Source organism: Stegostoma tigrinum, chromosome 5, assembly GCF_030684315.1.
Source record: "Stegostoma tigrinum isolate sSteTig4 chromosome 5, sSteTig4.hap1, whole genome shotgun sequence".
Lineage (NCBI taxonomy): Eukaryota > Metazoa > Chordata > Chondrichthyes > Orectolobiformes > Stegostomatidae > Stegostoma > Stegostoma tigrinum.
Genome location: NC_081358.1, coordinates 101425749 through 101442761, shown reverse-complemented (window position 1 = coordinate 101442761; position 17013 = coordinate 101425749). Strand labels below are relative to the sequence as shown.

General features: G+C 42.8%; 1 protein-coding gene across 1 annotated transcript in view; it reads right to left on the bottom strand.

Annotated features, from left to right (window-relative positions):
• Positions 1-17013, bottom strand: part of LOC125451906 (DNA topoisomerase 1-like) — a 104655-nt gene that overhangs the window by 62707 nt on the left and 24935 nt on the right. Inside the window, exons 5-8 of the mRNA XM_048529642.2 lie at positions 14651-14700; positions 10121-10229; positions 4691-4746; positions 576-677 (exon numbers count right to left, since the gene is read on the bottom strand). Coding sequence (XP_048385599.1) covers positions 576-677; positions 4691-4746; positions 10121-10229; positions 14651-14700 — 317 coding nt within the window. The remainder of the gene's footprint in view (positions 1-575; positions 678-4690; positions 4747-10120; positions 10230-14650; positions 14701-17013) is intronic.

Sequence of the window (17013 nt, the reverse complement as noted above, 5' to 3'; positions counted from 1 at the left end):
TATTGAAGAGGAGACAAAATCTTCAGCGAATTTGAAATGAGAGAGAGAGAATAAAAAAAATCAGAGCTACAAAGAAAGATGGTTAACGTTTGCATCAGGACTGTACGCATTCTCTCTAAAGTGCAGAAAAAATAATGAATTTGTAGCGTTTGCTGTTTAGATTATAAAAGGAGTTAAAAAAATTGGTAATATGTAGATGGAGTCATCTTCTAAATGATGCAAAAAAAGGAGGAGATCTTGGAGTGATTGCTCCATTCTACGCGTTTCCTACTTCTCAATTTCACTCGAGAAGTGAAGAGTGGGGACTCCTTAAAGGGAAAACGCATGTGCCTGATGCAGAGTTTGACAGCAGCTGATGTTCACCTGCTTTTACGCATAAAGTCAAATTTTCATTCTCTGCCACAGAAGAGGAAAGACACTAGGTAGTGAGGCACACCTCAAGGCAAAAAAGTGCTCAAGAAATTATTTGACTAAAACTCAATTCCACAAACACTGTTTATCAATATCCTATGCCACAAAGTAATCCTCATTTCTAACAAAAGCACAAGCCGTGATTTAAACACTTCCCATCCTACCCCTCAGAATGCTCATCTTCCTTCTCTGGAATTTCTTTGCTTGTCAGTTTTTCAGTTGTCTCTCTAGAATCACCGTCGGTTGATTTCAGCTCTTCATTTAATCTAACATACAAGAAAAAGCATAGATCATCAAAAATCTTTCAATTAAATTGTAAAAAAATTTTACACACGATAGCCATGTCAATTAGATGGCAAGGTTCAAAACTGTCAGTATTAGGCGAGAGCACAGACTAGTTGCGATCTTCAAAAAAAAACATTGCTACTCAATAGAAAAACGACGGTTAACAAAATAAAATCATCCCTTAAGCAGAAACACTCATTAACACAAACTTCTACCTTGCTTGAAGGCTAACCTGTATTTACCAGTGAGCAGCATTCAAATGTTCAACAATTCTGTTCATCAGAATTTAAGTAACTGAACAAGGTTCTTAGAACGTCAGTTCTGGAATAAGCCAGATGAAACATGACTCAAGTTGGCTAGATAATAAAATGTGAGGCTGGATGAACACTGCAGGCCCAGCAGCATCTCAGGAGCACAAAAGCTGACGTTTCGGGCCTAGACCCTTCATCAGGTTGAGCAGTTTCAAGGCCGAAGAGATTACAAGAGAGTTGCAATGGGAGAGAGATTCCCTGAGGTTGGTCCGGAGGGAGGAGGGTAACTTCAGGTTAGGCATCCCTGGAAGAGGCTTCGCAGTAAGGTTAAAATTGTATCAGTGATAATGGGAACTGCAGATGCTGGAGAATCCAAGATAATAAAATGTGAGGCTGGATGAACACAGCAGGCCCAGCAGCATCTCAGGAGCACAAAAGCTGACGTTTCGGGCCTAGACCCTTCATCATCATCAAGTTGGCTAGAATTTCATTTGCAAATAAACAGTTTGAGAAAGAAAGATGAGTTTGAACTTGTACGCCAGAAAAAAAGTGAAAACAAGTATGAAAAACAAAAAGCTTAAGACAATATACAGTAAGAATCTGGCAGTTAAGAGGAAGTCTTAAAATGGCCACCCAAGTGGACAGGGTTGTTAAGAAAGCATATGGTGTTTTGGCTTTCATTAACAGGGGGATCGAGTTTAAGAGTCGAGAGATCTTGTTGCAGCTCTATAAAACATTGGTTAGACCGCACTTGGAATACTGCGTCCAGTTCTGGTCGCCCTATTATAGGAAAGATGTCGATGCTTTGGAGAGGGTTCAGAGGAGGTTTACCAGGATGCTGCCTGGACTGGAGGGCTTATCTTATGAAGAGAGGTTGACTGAGCTCGGTCTCTTTTCATTGGAGAAAAGGAGGAGGAGAGGGGACCTAATTGAGGTATACAAGATATTGAGAGGCATAGATAGAGTTGATAGCCAGAGACTATTTCCCAGGGCAGAAATGGCTAGCACGAGGGGTCATAGTTTTAAGCTGGTTGGTGGAAAGTATAGAGGGGATGTCAGAGGCGGGTTCTTCACACAGAGTTGAGAGAGCATGGAATGCGTTGCCAGCAGCAGTTGTGGAAGCAAGGTCATTGGGGGTCATTTAAGAGACTGCTCGACATGCATATGGTCACAGAAATTTGAGGGTGCATACATGAGGATCAATGGTCGGCATAACATTGTGGGCTGAAGGGCCTGTCCTGTGCTGTACTGTTCTATGTTCTACGTTCTAAGTCCTATTCAGAATTTAGATTAACACAAACATCTTTCTTTTGTTTCTAAATTTACAAAGATAGAGAGATCCTATTATTTAAGACAGTTGCTAAACATTTTAAGTGCGTAGAGGACTCATGGACTTAAATACTACTTAGTGTTCAGAAAAAGTAAACAAAAAACAGTAAAGTGATGAATAACAAGGTGTGGAGCTGGATGAACACAGCAGGCCAAGCAGCATCCTAAAAAAGTGTCGCGTGGGTTGGGGCTGGAGGGAAGCGTGGACCGGACAAGGGAGTCATGGAGAGAGTGGTCCTTCTGGAAAGCAGACAAGGGTGGGGAGGGAACCCTACAGCCCAATGCTATCAATGTGGATTTCACAAGCTTCAAAATCTCCCCTCCCACTGTTGCAGCCCAAAACCAGCCCAGCTTGTCCCCACCTCCCTAACCTGTTCTTCCTCTCACCCATCCCCTCCTCCCACCTCACTCCGCAGCCCCATTTCCTCCCTAACCTCGTCCCACCCCCTTGACCTGTCCATCCTCCCTACCTCCCCACCTACACTCACCTTTACTGGCTCCATCCCTGCCTCTGACCTGTGTCTCCTCTCCACCTATCTTCTCCTCTATTCATCTTCAATCTGCCTCCTGCTCTCTCCCTATTTATTTCAGAACCATCTTTCCCTCCCCCAATTCTGAAGAAGGGTCTCAGCCCAGAACATCAGCTTTCCCGCTCCTCTGATGCTGCTTGGCCTGCTGTGTTCATGCAGCTCCACACCTTGTTATCTCGGATTCTCCAGCATCTGCAGTTCCTATTATCTCCGAGTAAAGTGATGGATGTTCATTCTAGATTTTCAAAAGAACAATTCTCAGAATTGCTGACTGTTAGTTGCCCATAACTGAACAGCACAAAACGGCTGACAGCTGCCCATGGCTAATGCAAAACAAGGCTGACAGTAACATCAAGGTTGCTGAATGTGCACAAGGACAGAGAGAGACAATAACAATTAACATTTGATTAATATAGTAGAGCAATAGCAGCTCGATAAGACAGATAGCAACAACTAACATTTGACTTTGAGTCTCACTAATTAGTTGTTTAATAAATAATTATAATAAATTCAGATTAGTTATGGAAAAGCATTAAAGGAAAAGATTCAAACCAGTTTCAGACAGTCAAAAACTCCTCTTTATCACCATAGGGAGGAATGAACGCAGAGATTAGCAGACATTGGAATGCAGATTGAATGAACACGTTAAGACACAACTTGTTAGCTAAAGAACTCTAACATTAGGTGTAACCACTTAACTTTGTTGAAAATGGTCAAAACAAAAATCAATATTACTCCCTGGAATTAGAGAGATTTAAAAAAGATTCTGAAGTAATAGGCAAATATCCAATTAATTGGTAGTTAACACAGTGCAACTGTCAAATGTTACTTTAATACGGTAGAAGCCTCAAGAAAGTAGGTAAGAGTCTGGAAGACATCAAGGAGGATCAGGAATAGACCACAAGCATGTCTCTTTGGCATGTTGTTGAAGCAAGCTTACATTGTATCAGATACTGTACCAGGGAGCCAATTACAGATGAACAACTTGGCGTTGCTGACCAAGAGTGATCTGGGGATGGGGGTGCATGCGCGCGTGTGCGGAGGGGGGGGGGGGGGGTGGTGCGAATGGGCTCTATGGGTAAACTGTATAAGTTAAGATGATCTGAAGCTTTTTGGGTGCTGTAACTGACAGGTAAATCACCATTAAAAAAAGGTCAGCAGATTTTTGCATGCCTTATTGTTGCGTGATCTAACTGTGCTGCAAATTGCAATAAAAACGTCACCTGAATCTGAACCACAACACAGATTCACTGAAAATACAAAAACCAACACCTACCATTTAAGGCTTACGTCGGTAGAAGGCAAAATGTTGTCAGACATTTGTGCAATTCATGGGAGGGGACGGAAAAAGAAGTGTAATAGTTTTGCTCATTTAAGTTAGAGCGAATGTTTTGAAAACATGAAGGAGATCATAAGGATTAGTAAATTCAGGAATAGCATTTAGATAACAATCAAGCCCTAATTGGTTGAGTGTCAGGTATCTAAGGTCAACGTGACAGTAGCTTCATTTTGTCAACACAGCCACATGTTTGTAGAAATGTTCATATCATAATTTGGAGTCTAATCAAAGATATCATCTTGCATCTTGTACCCAGTATTGGCCATATTCCCCTTCTAATTTCTAGTCCAATCCAGTCACCAATTTAGAGTTTTACAGAAAGTGTCGTCAAATTCATCCAGGATAAATTGCATTATTTTACACAGAATAGAAGAAAGATATCCTCCGTTGACAGACAATCTACAAAATTCATTTCTTAGATTCAAAGGTAAAAATGGTTATGAGGCGATAGATACTAAAGTATCAGAACATGAAAAATCAAAAGTACAAGAAAAGCCATGGTGGAATAAAATGAATCAAAACTCATCCTAGCAAAAAAAAATTACCTGCTAAGGTTACTTTCTTCCTTCCCTTGTTGTTTATTGGCGATATTACTTTTTTCCTGCAAAGTATAATGTAAATACTAAATAATACTTGCAAGTAAATAAATGTACTCAGCATTGTAATATCTCTCATTTTTCAATGTATTCATCTTCAGGTGTTGTAAATGATAATGTTATGAAGGTGAAGGACAAGATATCATGCATTGGGAAAATAAACCAAAAGCTTTACAACAGCTAGTACATACATAAATACTACATGGTCTACAAGAGATATAAAATTCTAAGGCATAAGCATACAAATAGCAAGGTAAATCAACTGTGATTAAAGGAAACATTTAAGAAATGCAATAAAACAGAGGAAGTGGATTATAAGGAAGCTTGATATAAAAGTGGTTAACTTGAGGATGAGGAACATTTTAGAATCCAAAAGGACAGGAAAGAAACCGATCAAAAAAGGCAAAAAGAATGGGATGCAAACTAGCAAATACCGTAAAAGCAGATTAAAAAGCTTTTGCAATGTGAAAAAGAAAAAAGAATAACTAGGACAAAAGTCGATCCATTACAACAGAATCTGTAGTAGAGAAGCTAAACAACTGTTCTGCATCCTTTCCCACAGAAAGGAGAGAAAATTGCTCAGAAATACTAAGCTTTCAGAATTTAAAAAACACTGCAAAGGTGCCCACAGACTGATGGTAGCATATGTAACACCACTACTTAAAGGGAGGAAGAGGGAGTGGAGAATCTTTTATAAAAAGGTATAGCTGTACATTTTAAGTGTAAACATGGACAGTTTCAACCTGGATTTCTGAAACATAAATCACATTTGACATGTTTAAGCATATTACTAGCACGATAAAGGAGAACTAGTGAGTCCGGTGTATTTGAATTTTCAGAGATGTTTGTTAAAGTGCCATGTAGGTTAGTGAGTAAAATTAGAGTATGGGATAAGACAGAACATACCAGTATGGATTAGGAATTGCTTGAGAGACAGAACACAGTAGAAACAGACAGATCATTGTCCAGCGTGGCAGGCACATACTAATGGTGTACCGCAACACTCAGTGGTGAGCAGCTGGGTCCTTAGCAATGTTCTTGATGTTGGTTTGGGGGGGGGGGGGGGGGGGGGGGGGGTGGTGGTGGTTTGAAAGTTACAGTATTTCCAAATCTACTGGTGACACCAGTAGATTCTACTGGGTGGGAACATAAGTTGTGAGAAGGGTACAAGGACGGCAAGAACAACTTAAGCACGAGCTAGAACATGGGAGGCTGAATAGAACGGGAATGTGAATAAGTGAGATTGTAAAGAAGGCAGCTGATCACCACCTTTCAAAGGGCAACTAGGCACAGGTATTAAAAGGTGGATGGGGCCAGAAATGCCCATATCCAAGAGTGTGAAGTTAATCACTTTGAATGAAAAATAATTTATTCTATTTATAAACTGGAGGGGGGCTGGAAAGTGCAGGTGTACAAATGGAATTGGGTATTCTTGTTCACGAGATTCACCAGATTAATCTCTGGGATGGCAATGTTATCTAATTAGGAGAAATCTGTACTCCCAGAGTAGTGAGCAGTCGCAGAGCTCAGATGCAGGGAGATCTTGGTGTCTTAATGCATGAATCACAGAAGGGAGCTATGTAATCCAACAAGTTAATAGAACATTGGTTTATTGAAAAGGGGATTGAATGCAAGTGTAGTGCGGTAATGCTTCAGTTATACAGGGCATTGGTGAGATTGCAATGTGGAGTACTGTATTTCCAGAAGGATGGTACTGTTTTAGAATCAGTTAAAGAAGTTCACTCGACTAACACCTAAAATAAGTGTGAAGCTGGATGAACGCAGCAGGCCAAGCAGCATCTCAGGAGCACAAAAGCTAACGTTTCGGGCCTAGACCCTTCTGATGTTTTTGGCCTAGAGGAAGGGTCTAGGCCCGAAACGTTAGCTTTTGTGCTCCTGAGATGCTGCTTGGCCTGCTGCGTTCATCCAGCTTCACACTGTTATCTTGGGTTCTCCAGCATCTGCAGTTCCCATTATCTCTGACCTAAAATAAGCAAACTACACTACAAGGAAAGGCTAAACAGCCTGGGGCTATATCCTCTGCAGTTTGAGAGTTGGAGGTGACATGATTAAAAATATAAGGTTATGAGGGTAAGAAAATGAGAGGCTGGATGAACACAGCAGGCCCAGCAGCATCCCAGGAGCACAAAAGGTGACGTTTCGGGCCTAGACCCTTCATCAGATGATGATGAAGGGTCTAGGCCCGAAACGTCAGCTTTTGTGCTCCTGGGCCTGCTGTGTTCATCCAGCCTCACATCTTATTATCTTGGATTCTCCAGCATCTGCAGTTCCCATTATCACTGATACATGTTATGAGGGTACTTTACCAAGCAGATTTGGAAAAAGAGCCTTTTTCTTATGGGACAGAGTTTAGAACTAGGGTCATATTTCAAAATTAAAGGGGTTGCCCATTTAAAAACAGATGAGGGGATAGTAAGATCTGCTGATGCTGGAGTCAGAGATAACACAGCAGGACAGGCAGCGTCAGTGCAGCAGGAATTTTGACGTTTTGCGTTGGGGTCGTTTTTTTCTGAAGGAGGATCCTGGCCTGAAATGTCAACTTTCCTACTCCTCTGATGCTGCCTGGCTTGCTGTGTTCTTCCAGCTCCACACTGTTACATCTAAAACATATGAGGATTTTCTTTTCCTCTCAGCACATTGAGAGCCTTTGGAATTCCCTGCGTCAAAAGAAAGGCAGTGGATGTAGAATCTTTGACCAATTTTAAGGTAGAGTAGATAGATTCTAGAGTTCCAAAGACATAAAAGATTATCAGGGGCTTGCAGGAATGAAATCAGATCTTATTGATAGTAGAGCAGGCTTCAAGAGCCAAGTGGCCTACTCTTGTAGCCTTGATATATTCATTTATTCTTTTGCCTAAGTCAGAGTTGAACCATGTCTTTCAGAAGGATTTCCACTCCAAGGTCAAACTTGTTTTCCCATCATATCTTATGAAGTTCACCACATTAATTACCTGATCCATTCCTATAGCTTCTCACATTTGAATCCAGCCCCATATTAACCAGTCCCAGGAAAACTTGGCGCTCACGGATATCTTGGAATTCACAAGCCTCACTGAGCTGCTTTTCTTCCCTTTCAAAAAAAAAACAATTGTGCATTTGGACAGGTGCTGTCAGTCTGGAGCTGCCTGGCACTATTTCTAATATTTGCCCCAGACATGGTAGACAGGGGTACAACTGGCACCCTTTGTGCAGGGAGGGACCTGAAGGTTCGTCTGGATAGGATAGCACAGCACAGGAATGAGACTACCTCTTCCTAAAGAACCAGGAGTGGAGACCACAACAACACCATACCAGCTTGGTCAGAAGTTGTAACTTAGATTAAAGCAATCTTGGGCGTTTGGAAGAACACACAGCAATGTTGAAATTTAAAAAGGTCAATGACCTTCTCTGCCTGTTTAAGTGCCATTGTCTTCTCTCAGACATCTCTCACTAACTCCACTATTGCACCCACCTCTTACAAAGGCTAATTTATTAGTTGGATAAAGATTGGGTAACCAAGAGAAAACGGAGACTTAAGAAAAATGGTTGTTTTATGGTTGACAAGATGTAACTAGTGGGATGCCACAGGATTTGATCCTTGGGTTCCAAATATTTACAATCTATATTAAAGATACTGATGCAGGGATAGAAAGTAAAGTACTGTTGCTAATTTTGCTAATGATACTAAAATAGGTGGTAAGGTAAGTTGCAAGGAAGTAATAAGAAATTTATAAATGGATATGGATAGGTTCATTAAATGGGCCAAAATCATGCTGATGAAATTTTACATGGATAAATGAGAGGTTATAATTTTGGTTGGGCAAATAGAAAGGCAACTTATTATTTAAATTGACAGAAACGTCAGATGTTTTGGTGCAGAGGGGTTTGGAAGTTTGAATTGGAGGCAGCTCAGAGGAGGCTCAAGAGATTGAGTCAAGAGAGGAGGGATTTGTCTTATGAAGAAATTGAGCAGTTTAGAGGCATACTGCTTAGGAGTGTAGAAGAATGAAATTTGATTTGATTTATTATTGTCACATGTACCTAGATACAGTGAAAAGTACTGGACAGCATGCCAACCAGACAAATCATACCTTTTGCAAGTATACTAGGATAATTGAACAGAATGCTGAATATAGTGTTAAAGGGTGCAGAGAAAAATCAACTTGTATCCCTCTCTATCCCTATCCCCCTCTCTCTGTATGAGAGATCTGTTTACAATCTGTTGACATGTGTCTTCAAGCTTTGCTATCTTCTCCCCAATGGAAGAGGATGCAAGAGAGTATAACCAGAGTGGGAGGGGTCTTTGATTATGTTGGCTGCTTTCCTGAGTCAGCAGAAATGTAGACAGAGTCAATGGAAGGAAGGCTGGTTTTCGTGATGGACAGGGCTGCATTCTTGAGCTATAAGATGCGAAAGGGAATTGACCAAGTAAATGTAGAGAGGATGTTCCCTGTTATTGGGCATTTACAATGAGAAGTCATTGAGGATAAGGGGTAGCAGACTTAAATGCAGAGACGAGGAACAACAACTTCTCTCAATGGGTCACAAAACTGTGAAATTCACTATCCCAGCATGTGATGCATGCTGGTACAATGACTAAATCCGAGGATACAGATAGGTTTTTAATTAACATCTGGATGAATTATGGATAGCAGGCAGGAAAGTGGAGTAGAGTCCAAGCTGAGATCAGCTATGACCATACTGAATTGCTTAGCCCTAGTTCTTGTGCAGCTTAATTCAGAATTTTAAATATTTGTGTGCAAATAGTTTCTATCTTCCTGCAAAGTACTGTATTATGTTTGTGGTTCACTAGAACGATAAATATAAAAATGAGGCAGGTGGAAGGTAAGCTTGAGCACTGAATACAGTACTGTGCACCTCACAGCTCCACAGTCAGTCTTAGAACTGCCCCAAAGTCACCTTACCCATTCTGAAAAGGACAACACATACAGGGCCCTGTATATGAAGATATCTAACCACCATCGCACTGAGCCCAAATGACAGTCCTAAATTGGTTATTCCTGCAATGCTTTGCAATTTCAGGATTAGTTATGAAATGGTCAATTGCAGAATCATATCAAATGCTGAACAGAACATCCTGAGTTCTGCAGTAGCTTAGCAATTAAAATAATCAGTTAACTGATTCACCAATCAGTTCACTTGCTAACCAATCAGCAGCACTCCATATTACAAGAGTCATTAATAGATTAGCTTGATTTCTTTTATTATTCCTTCATAGGTAAAGGAGAACCATAACATTAACTGAAGCAGTAATAGTATTTGGATGGAAGATCCAGGCATGAATTATATATAGTTGATAACTGGAATATATTTGATTGAAAATAGCTCCAAATTTTATCTAAAACTATGCATAATTACTCTTTCTTTATGCTTCCTGTCCTTATTCTTCTGCTTCCTGGCACAGAATTCTTTGAGCTGTTCATCCATGCCCATCAGCATGTCTTCAAAGGATTCCTGATACGTCGATCTATGAAAAACAAAAAAATTTGCGATCCATAAAACTCAAGTACCACCAACTGACTTGTTCATTTACAAAACTCTGTAGTCCTTCTACATTCTGTCATGGATGGTGATAGAAAATTAAACACAACAGGTGGCAGCCACTCCACAAATATCCCCATCCTTAATGATGGGAGAGTCCAGCATAGAACATAGAACAGTACAGCACAGAACAGGTCCTTCGGCCCACGATACTAGTGTAAAATACAGACTGGACACTTGCATTATCATGACCATCTCATCCACTTTCCAAGATGTCCATTATAATGATGACACACTTCAGTCATTTCAGTTAACTCTACATGATAAAGAAATGGTTGAATGAATTGGATTCTGCAAAGGCTATGGGTTCCTCAAAATATTCTGGCAATATTACTGAAGACATGCTCCCAAACCAGCTGTGCCCCTAGTCAAGCTGCTCCAGTAGAATCTGAACATTAATCTACCAGACAATGTGAAAAATTAACCAGGTAGGCCCTGTCCAAAAAAAATGCAGGACAAAGTCAACTGGCAATCACAACCTGATCAGACTACTCTTCAAAAGGACCTCTTCTGCACTGTATGATTCTATGAACCTTGTCCCTTTATATTATATTTATGAACCATGGTATCAATCCATTATGGGAAGCAGCTTTTCATGTTCAACCCAGGCCATTCAGCCCCTTTAACTAACCCTGACATAAACATTATCATGTCTGATCATCGAACCTTTCGTTAATCCTGCCTTTCCCTATATCCTTTGAACTATTTATCCATGAGAGTTACATCCAACTTCTACTTGAAATCATACAATATTTTGGGCTCAATTGCACTCTGTGCTAGCGATTTCACAGTATCACCACTGAGTGAAGAATTTTTCCTCATCTCAGTCCTAAATAATTTATCTTGTATCATTAAACCACACCATCAGGAACATCTTTCCTTCTTTTAGCCTGTCTAATCCTATTAGAATTTTATAGATTTATAACAGATCTACTCTCATTCTTCTGAATATCTGTAAATATATAATCTCTAACAGATTACCACTGCTCAGTGTCACCATTCCAGAACTGTGTCTGATTGACATTTGCTGCACTTCCTTTATAGCAGAATATTCTTCCAGTGATAAGATTAAAACACAATAATCCAGGTGTAGCCTCACCAAAGCCCCGTGTAATTACAGCAAGGTGTTCCTGCCACTACCAAATGCCTTCTTTATTGTCTGCATCATCAACAACTGATGTATGAGGACACCTAGGTCTCATTGCACATTTCCCCTCAATTTTACAATTATTCAGATAATAACTTGCCTTCATTTTTGCTACAAAAGTGGATAACCTCACATTTGTTCACAGTACACTGCATCTGCCGTGCATTTGACCATTCAGTGACCTTGTCCTTAAAGCACTAAAGGATGTCTGCAGGGAAAATGAGGAAACTTGTTTTTAACCCATTTAGGAACAGGGATTTTGCAAATCACTACTTACAAAGGGTGGTAGGTATAGAATCCCTCAAAACAGCCATTAGAGACATGGGGAACTGAATCCTGAAGAGGACAGAGCTACAGAAAGGACAGAGGCTAGTAAAAACAAAAAGGTAGAGGTTGAAGTCTCCGCCTAGGATGACCGGCCTGGACGTAGCCAGCAGGGGTGGAAGCCGCTGCAGGACAGCCAACCGCTCACTCCGTACCGCTGGGGCGTACACATTGATCAGCCTCAGGGGAGCGTTCCTGTAGGTGATGTCAGCCACTAGGAGGCGCCCCACCACCACCTCCTGAACTTGAGAGATGGTGAAGTTGCGCCCCCGCAGCAGAATAGCCAGGCCCGAGGAGCGACAGTCGTTACCCCCGACCAGATTGAAGGCCCACAGGTCCAGGCGCCGGACCATTTCCTGTACCTGCCGAGGTGCGGTATCCCGCACTCCTGCAGAAACAGGAGGTCCGCCTTGATGGTGGTCAGGTAGGCCAGCGTGGACACACGTCTTGCGTTTGACTTAACGCTGCGCACATTAATGCTTGCAACTCGTACCCCCATTGTGGGCAGTGACCGCAGTACCCTCCCCAAGTCCAAGGTCCAGCCCCTCCATCTGTCCCTTCATGCCCATTGCCCGGGCTAACTGCTGGACGCTCTCCGGGCTCAGAAAACCTTCCGTGCTGCCTTCTGGGTGGCATCCCCCCGTCAGGGGTGCGGAGGCAGGAGGGTCCGGCTCTGGGTCAGGCTGGGGACGCGCTGTTTCCTCCTTCCCGCCTGGAAGTTGCGGGGGGCCCTCCAGTGCTCCAGCGGCACTTGACTGGGTGTCAGAGGGAGCCTCAGGATGCCTCCCGTCACCTGGAAGCGGGGTGCTGCTTTCCTTCCCCCTAGAGATCTTTAACTTCTGCTTCGGGTGGGCCCTCTCCGAATCCCCCTCGTCAGAGGAGCTCCTATAGCCCCCCTGTAGCTGCCTCTTCCCGCCTGATGGTTGCGGTTCCTGGGCCCGTCGACGCACCTTCCTCCTCGCTTTCCGGACTGTTGTCCGCTCCCCTGGGTCGCCTGTCACCGCCTCCATCGACTCCGGGTTGTCAAGGGGGAATCGGAGCCTGCAGGGGTGCTTTGCTGGCCTCGGGCCCATCCTGAGGGGCTGGGCCCTCCTGCACAGCCTGGCCCTCCTGCACATTAGTGGGGTCCTTGCTGGGCCCTGGTGCCTTCCTCTCCTCTGGGGGGGCTGGCCCCGCATTGCCCCTGCCGGCGACCTGGCGTAGGTGGTCCCCCGCGGTGGGCATGCCTTGTAGAGGTGGCCTGCATCCCCGCAAAGGTTGCGGCTTTTCTCTCGTGGGCAATCCTTTGCAAGGTGTCCCTCCTCCCTGCAGATGGTGGCTTTGCAGTCGGCCGCCACGTGACCTGACCTACCACAGGCATGGCAGACTTTAGGTTGCCCTGCATAGGTCAGGCAGCCCCTGCTCCCGCCGATCGCGAAGCTGGACGGTGGGTGTACGACATTCCCATCTGCGCCCATCCTCAGCGTCACCTTGACCTGCCTCTTACTTGTCCAGATGCAAAAGGGGTCCACGATGTCAGTTAGGTCCCCTTCCACCTTCACATACCTTCCGAGGAAGGTCAGGACATCAACTGCTGGCACATGCGGGTTGTACATATGTACAGTCACCATACGGCTCCTCTGTGCTGGCATCACAAACAGCGGGACAGCGGTCAATACATAGAGGGCACCCTCAGCTCCTTTCTCCTTGAAAACCTCCAGGAAGCGCTCGCAAAGCTTGGCACTCCTGAAGGTCACGTCGTAAAAACCTCCTCCGGGGAAATCCTGCAGGCAGTAAATGTCCGCAGCAGCGAACCCACAACAGTCTAATAGGACCCTCTTCACGAAGAAGGTGCGGTCCACAGGTGCACCTTCATCCACCTTCTTTACAGAAACACGGATGGTGTTCCGGACCTGGGGCACGAGCACTTGCCACAGCCATCGCTGCGGGTTGGCTGCTCCCCTGAACCAGCGTTAGGCCGAAGCCAGCATTAAGATCCACTGGTCGCAAGGGTGCACAGCCAACCCGACGTCCTCCTTTGACCTCTAAGACAGCACTCTCCTCCTCTCAGTCCACAAGAGAGTGGGTCTTTATTGTGTTCCAGATGTAAGCTAGTTCACTGAGCTTGCCGGTTTGTTCCCAGATGTTTCATCACCATTCTAGGTAACATCAGTGATCCTCTGATGAAGCGCTGGTGTTATGTCCCGCTTTCAATTTATCTGGTTAGGTTTCCTTGGGTTAGTGATGTCATTTCCTGCATTGGTGATGTCATTTCCTGCTCTTTTTCTCAGAGGATTGGCTCCAAATCAATCTACCATCCTCTGAGAAAAAGAGCAGGAAATGACATCACTAACCCAAGGAAACCTAACCAGATAAATAGAAAGCGGGACATAACACCAGCGCTTCAGAGGATCTCTGATGATGTTACCTAGAATGGTGATGAAACGTCTGAAAACTAACCTTCCAGCTCAGCGAGCAAACTCACATCCAGAACCTCAACCTGAGCTACAGATCTTCTCAAAACTCACTAACACACAAACATTACTTGTAACTGAAAGACCATTAACTCACCTAATTAACCTGCACACCTCTTCTCTATTCCTGCCCCTCCACTACACACCACTATCATCTTCAGCATAAATATCATCTTGTCACAGGTACTATCAGTTCTGATGAAGAATCGCCAGATTCAAAACGTTAACTGTTTTCTCCCTGCAGATGCTGCCAGACATGCTGAGTTTTTCCAGCAATTTTGGTTTTTCATTCAAATCACCAGTTTTGTTTTATTTTAATGCATTTGAGCAGATAGTTCAGAGCTGACAAGAACAAAATGAGGTAAACATATTAAAAGCCATTTTATTAACTCTTCAAAATAAATTAAACAATTATTAATTTACCTCTTCAATAGGCTTTCTTTGACTTTCTTTTCCGTAGTATCATAGCTCTCCTGTAACGAATAAGCTATATTGTTAACATCATACAGAGATTGAGACATTATAAAACTCCAAGAAAATGGATCTTCAAAATCTAAAATACTTAAAAGCATGAAGCAGCAGAGGAGTGAGGGGGACTACAAAGGACATGATGGTAGCAGGTGGGGAAGGAGATGGGGCAAAGTGGACGGGGAAAAGAGAGGGATGGCAAAGTCGAGGGGAGAAGAGCAGCAATAAGCCTTTAATTGAAGCAGTAGCGTAATTTATGAACATTATGGTTGCAATGATCACTGTCAATTTGATTTTATCTTAATATCTTCAGTGTTAAAAGATGAATCTGGGTTTTCAAATTGCAAAGGAGATTAAAAAGGTGTGGACACGCATTGCCAAATGAGGCCAGATGGACCGAGTTCAGGATGAAAAAATAAAAAAAGTGTCCTGTAGACTGCCAAATAGTGGGACAGAGTTCAAGAAACAACTATGTAGGCAAGTTTCCGAGTGCAAAAACAACAGTCGGGGTTTTAACTACCTGAATATCAACTGGTACAAAACAGCGTGAAAGATACAGACCTCACAAAATTCTTAAACAATATTCAAGAGAACAATTTTTAGCTAGCATACAATCATTCAGTAAATTACAATGCAATTTCAGACATTGTCTTAGGAAATGAAATAAAGCAGGCATTAGTAGTAGTAGGTCACCATTTGAGATGGTTATCATAATACAGGCAGATTTAGCATCATTAAGGAATAAAGACAAAAGATTGAGCAAGAAGCAGATTTCATTTTAAAAAGCTAATTTGGCATAAGTGTACCTGAAAAAGCTATTTAAAAGAATGTCAGTGGCAAATCATTGTAGGGCACACGAAAATGAGATTCTGTGTAGATGTAACCCCCGAAGTTTAAACAAAAAAAAAGTGGTACTGCCAAATAAAGAGCCCCTGGTTATTCAAGTAATATAGAGGGCAAAATAAAGCCAAAAAGAGAGACCTTATAACAAGCTTAAAAAAGCAGAATACTTTAGGAAGGTTTGAAGGCATAGAAAGTACGGGGTAAGGCAAGAAAGGAAATTAGGAAAGCAAAGGAGCATTCATAGTTCAATCATTAAGATAACTTTTAATTACAGTTTTAAAACTGTATCAAATTTCATGATTTGCATTGACCGTGCCCCGTCACATTATCTTGAGGTTCTAGATTGCTAATCTATTAACATTAACACTCGCAGCACAGGCTACCAGGAATGACCAGCTTGAAGGTGGATAAATCGCAAGGACCGGAGGAACTGTATAGCAGGCAACTAACAGGAAGCCAGGAAGAAAATAGCAGATCCTTTATTTGTTCAGTGGAAGAGGGCAATGCTCACTCGACCAGCATTTATTGCCCAGAGGGCAATTATGAGTCAACCACATTGTTGCGGGCGTAGAGTCACATGTCAGGCAGACCAGGTAAGGATGGCAGTTTCCTTCCCTAAACCACATTAGTGAACCAGATGGGCTTTTCCAACAATCAGCAATGGATTCGCAGTCATCATTAGACTCTTAAATTGCAGATATTTACTGAATACAAATTCCACCATCTGCCCTGGCAGGATTTGAACTCAGGTCCCCAGGATATTACCTGGGTCTTTAGATTAACAGTCTAGCAATAATACCAGTAGGCCATTGCTGTGGATCCTTTTCCAATTCTAATTAGATTAGATTAGATTAGATTCCCTACATCATGGAAACAGGCCCTTTGGCCCAACAAGTCCACACTACCCCTTGAAGCATCCCATCCAGACCCATCCCCCTACAACCCACACACCCCTAAACATTATGGACAATTTAGCATGGCCGATCCACCTAGCCAGCACATCTTTGGACAGTGGGAGGAAACCGGAGCACCTGAAGGAAACCCATGCAGACAAGGGGAGAATGTGCAAACTCCACGCAGTCACCCAAGGCTGGAATCGAACCTGGGTCCCTGGTGCTGTGAGGCTGCAGTGCTAACCACTGAGCCACTGTGCCGCCATAAGGGAGGTACCAGAAGACTGGAGGTCTGTGAACATTTGTACCACTTTTGAGAAATGGTACTGAGATAGGCCATATAATTAGAGGCTGATCAGTTTAACCTCAATCGTGGACAAATTACTAGAATTAATGGTAAGATGAGACGTACTGTTTGTTATTATTAATTCATATCTTCCAAAGGATAGTCAGTTTGCTTTTGTTAAAGGAAGATCATTTTCTAACTTCAAATTATGATAGTTATGAGGACGATTGACAAGGTTTGTGCAATGGAGGTTGTCTACAGGAATCCACATGAATGTCTAGTCAGATGGAAGCAGA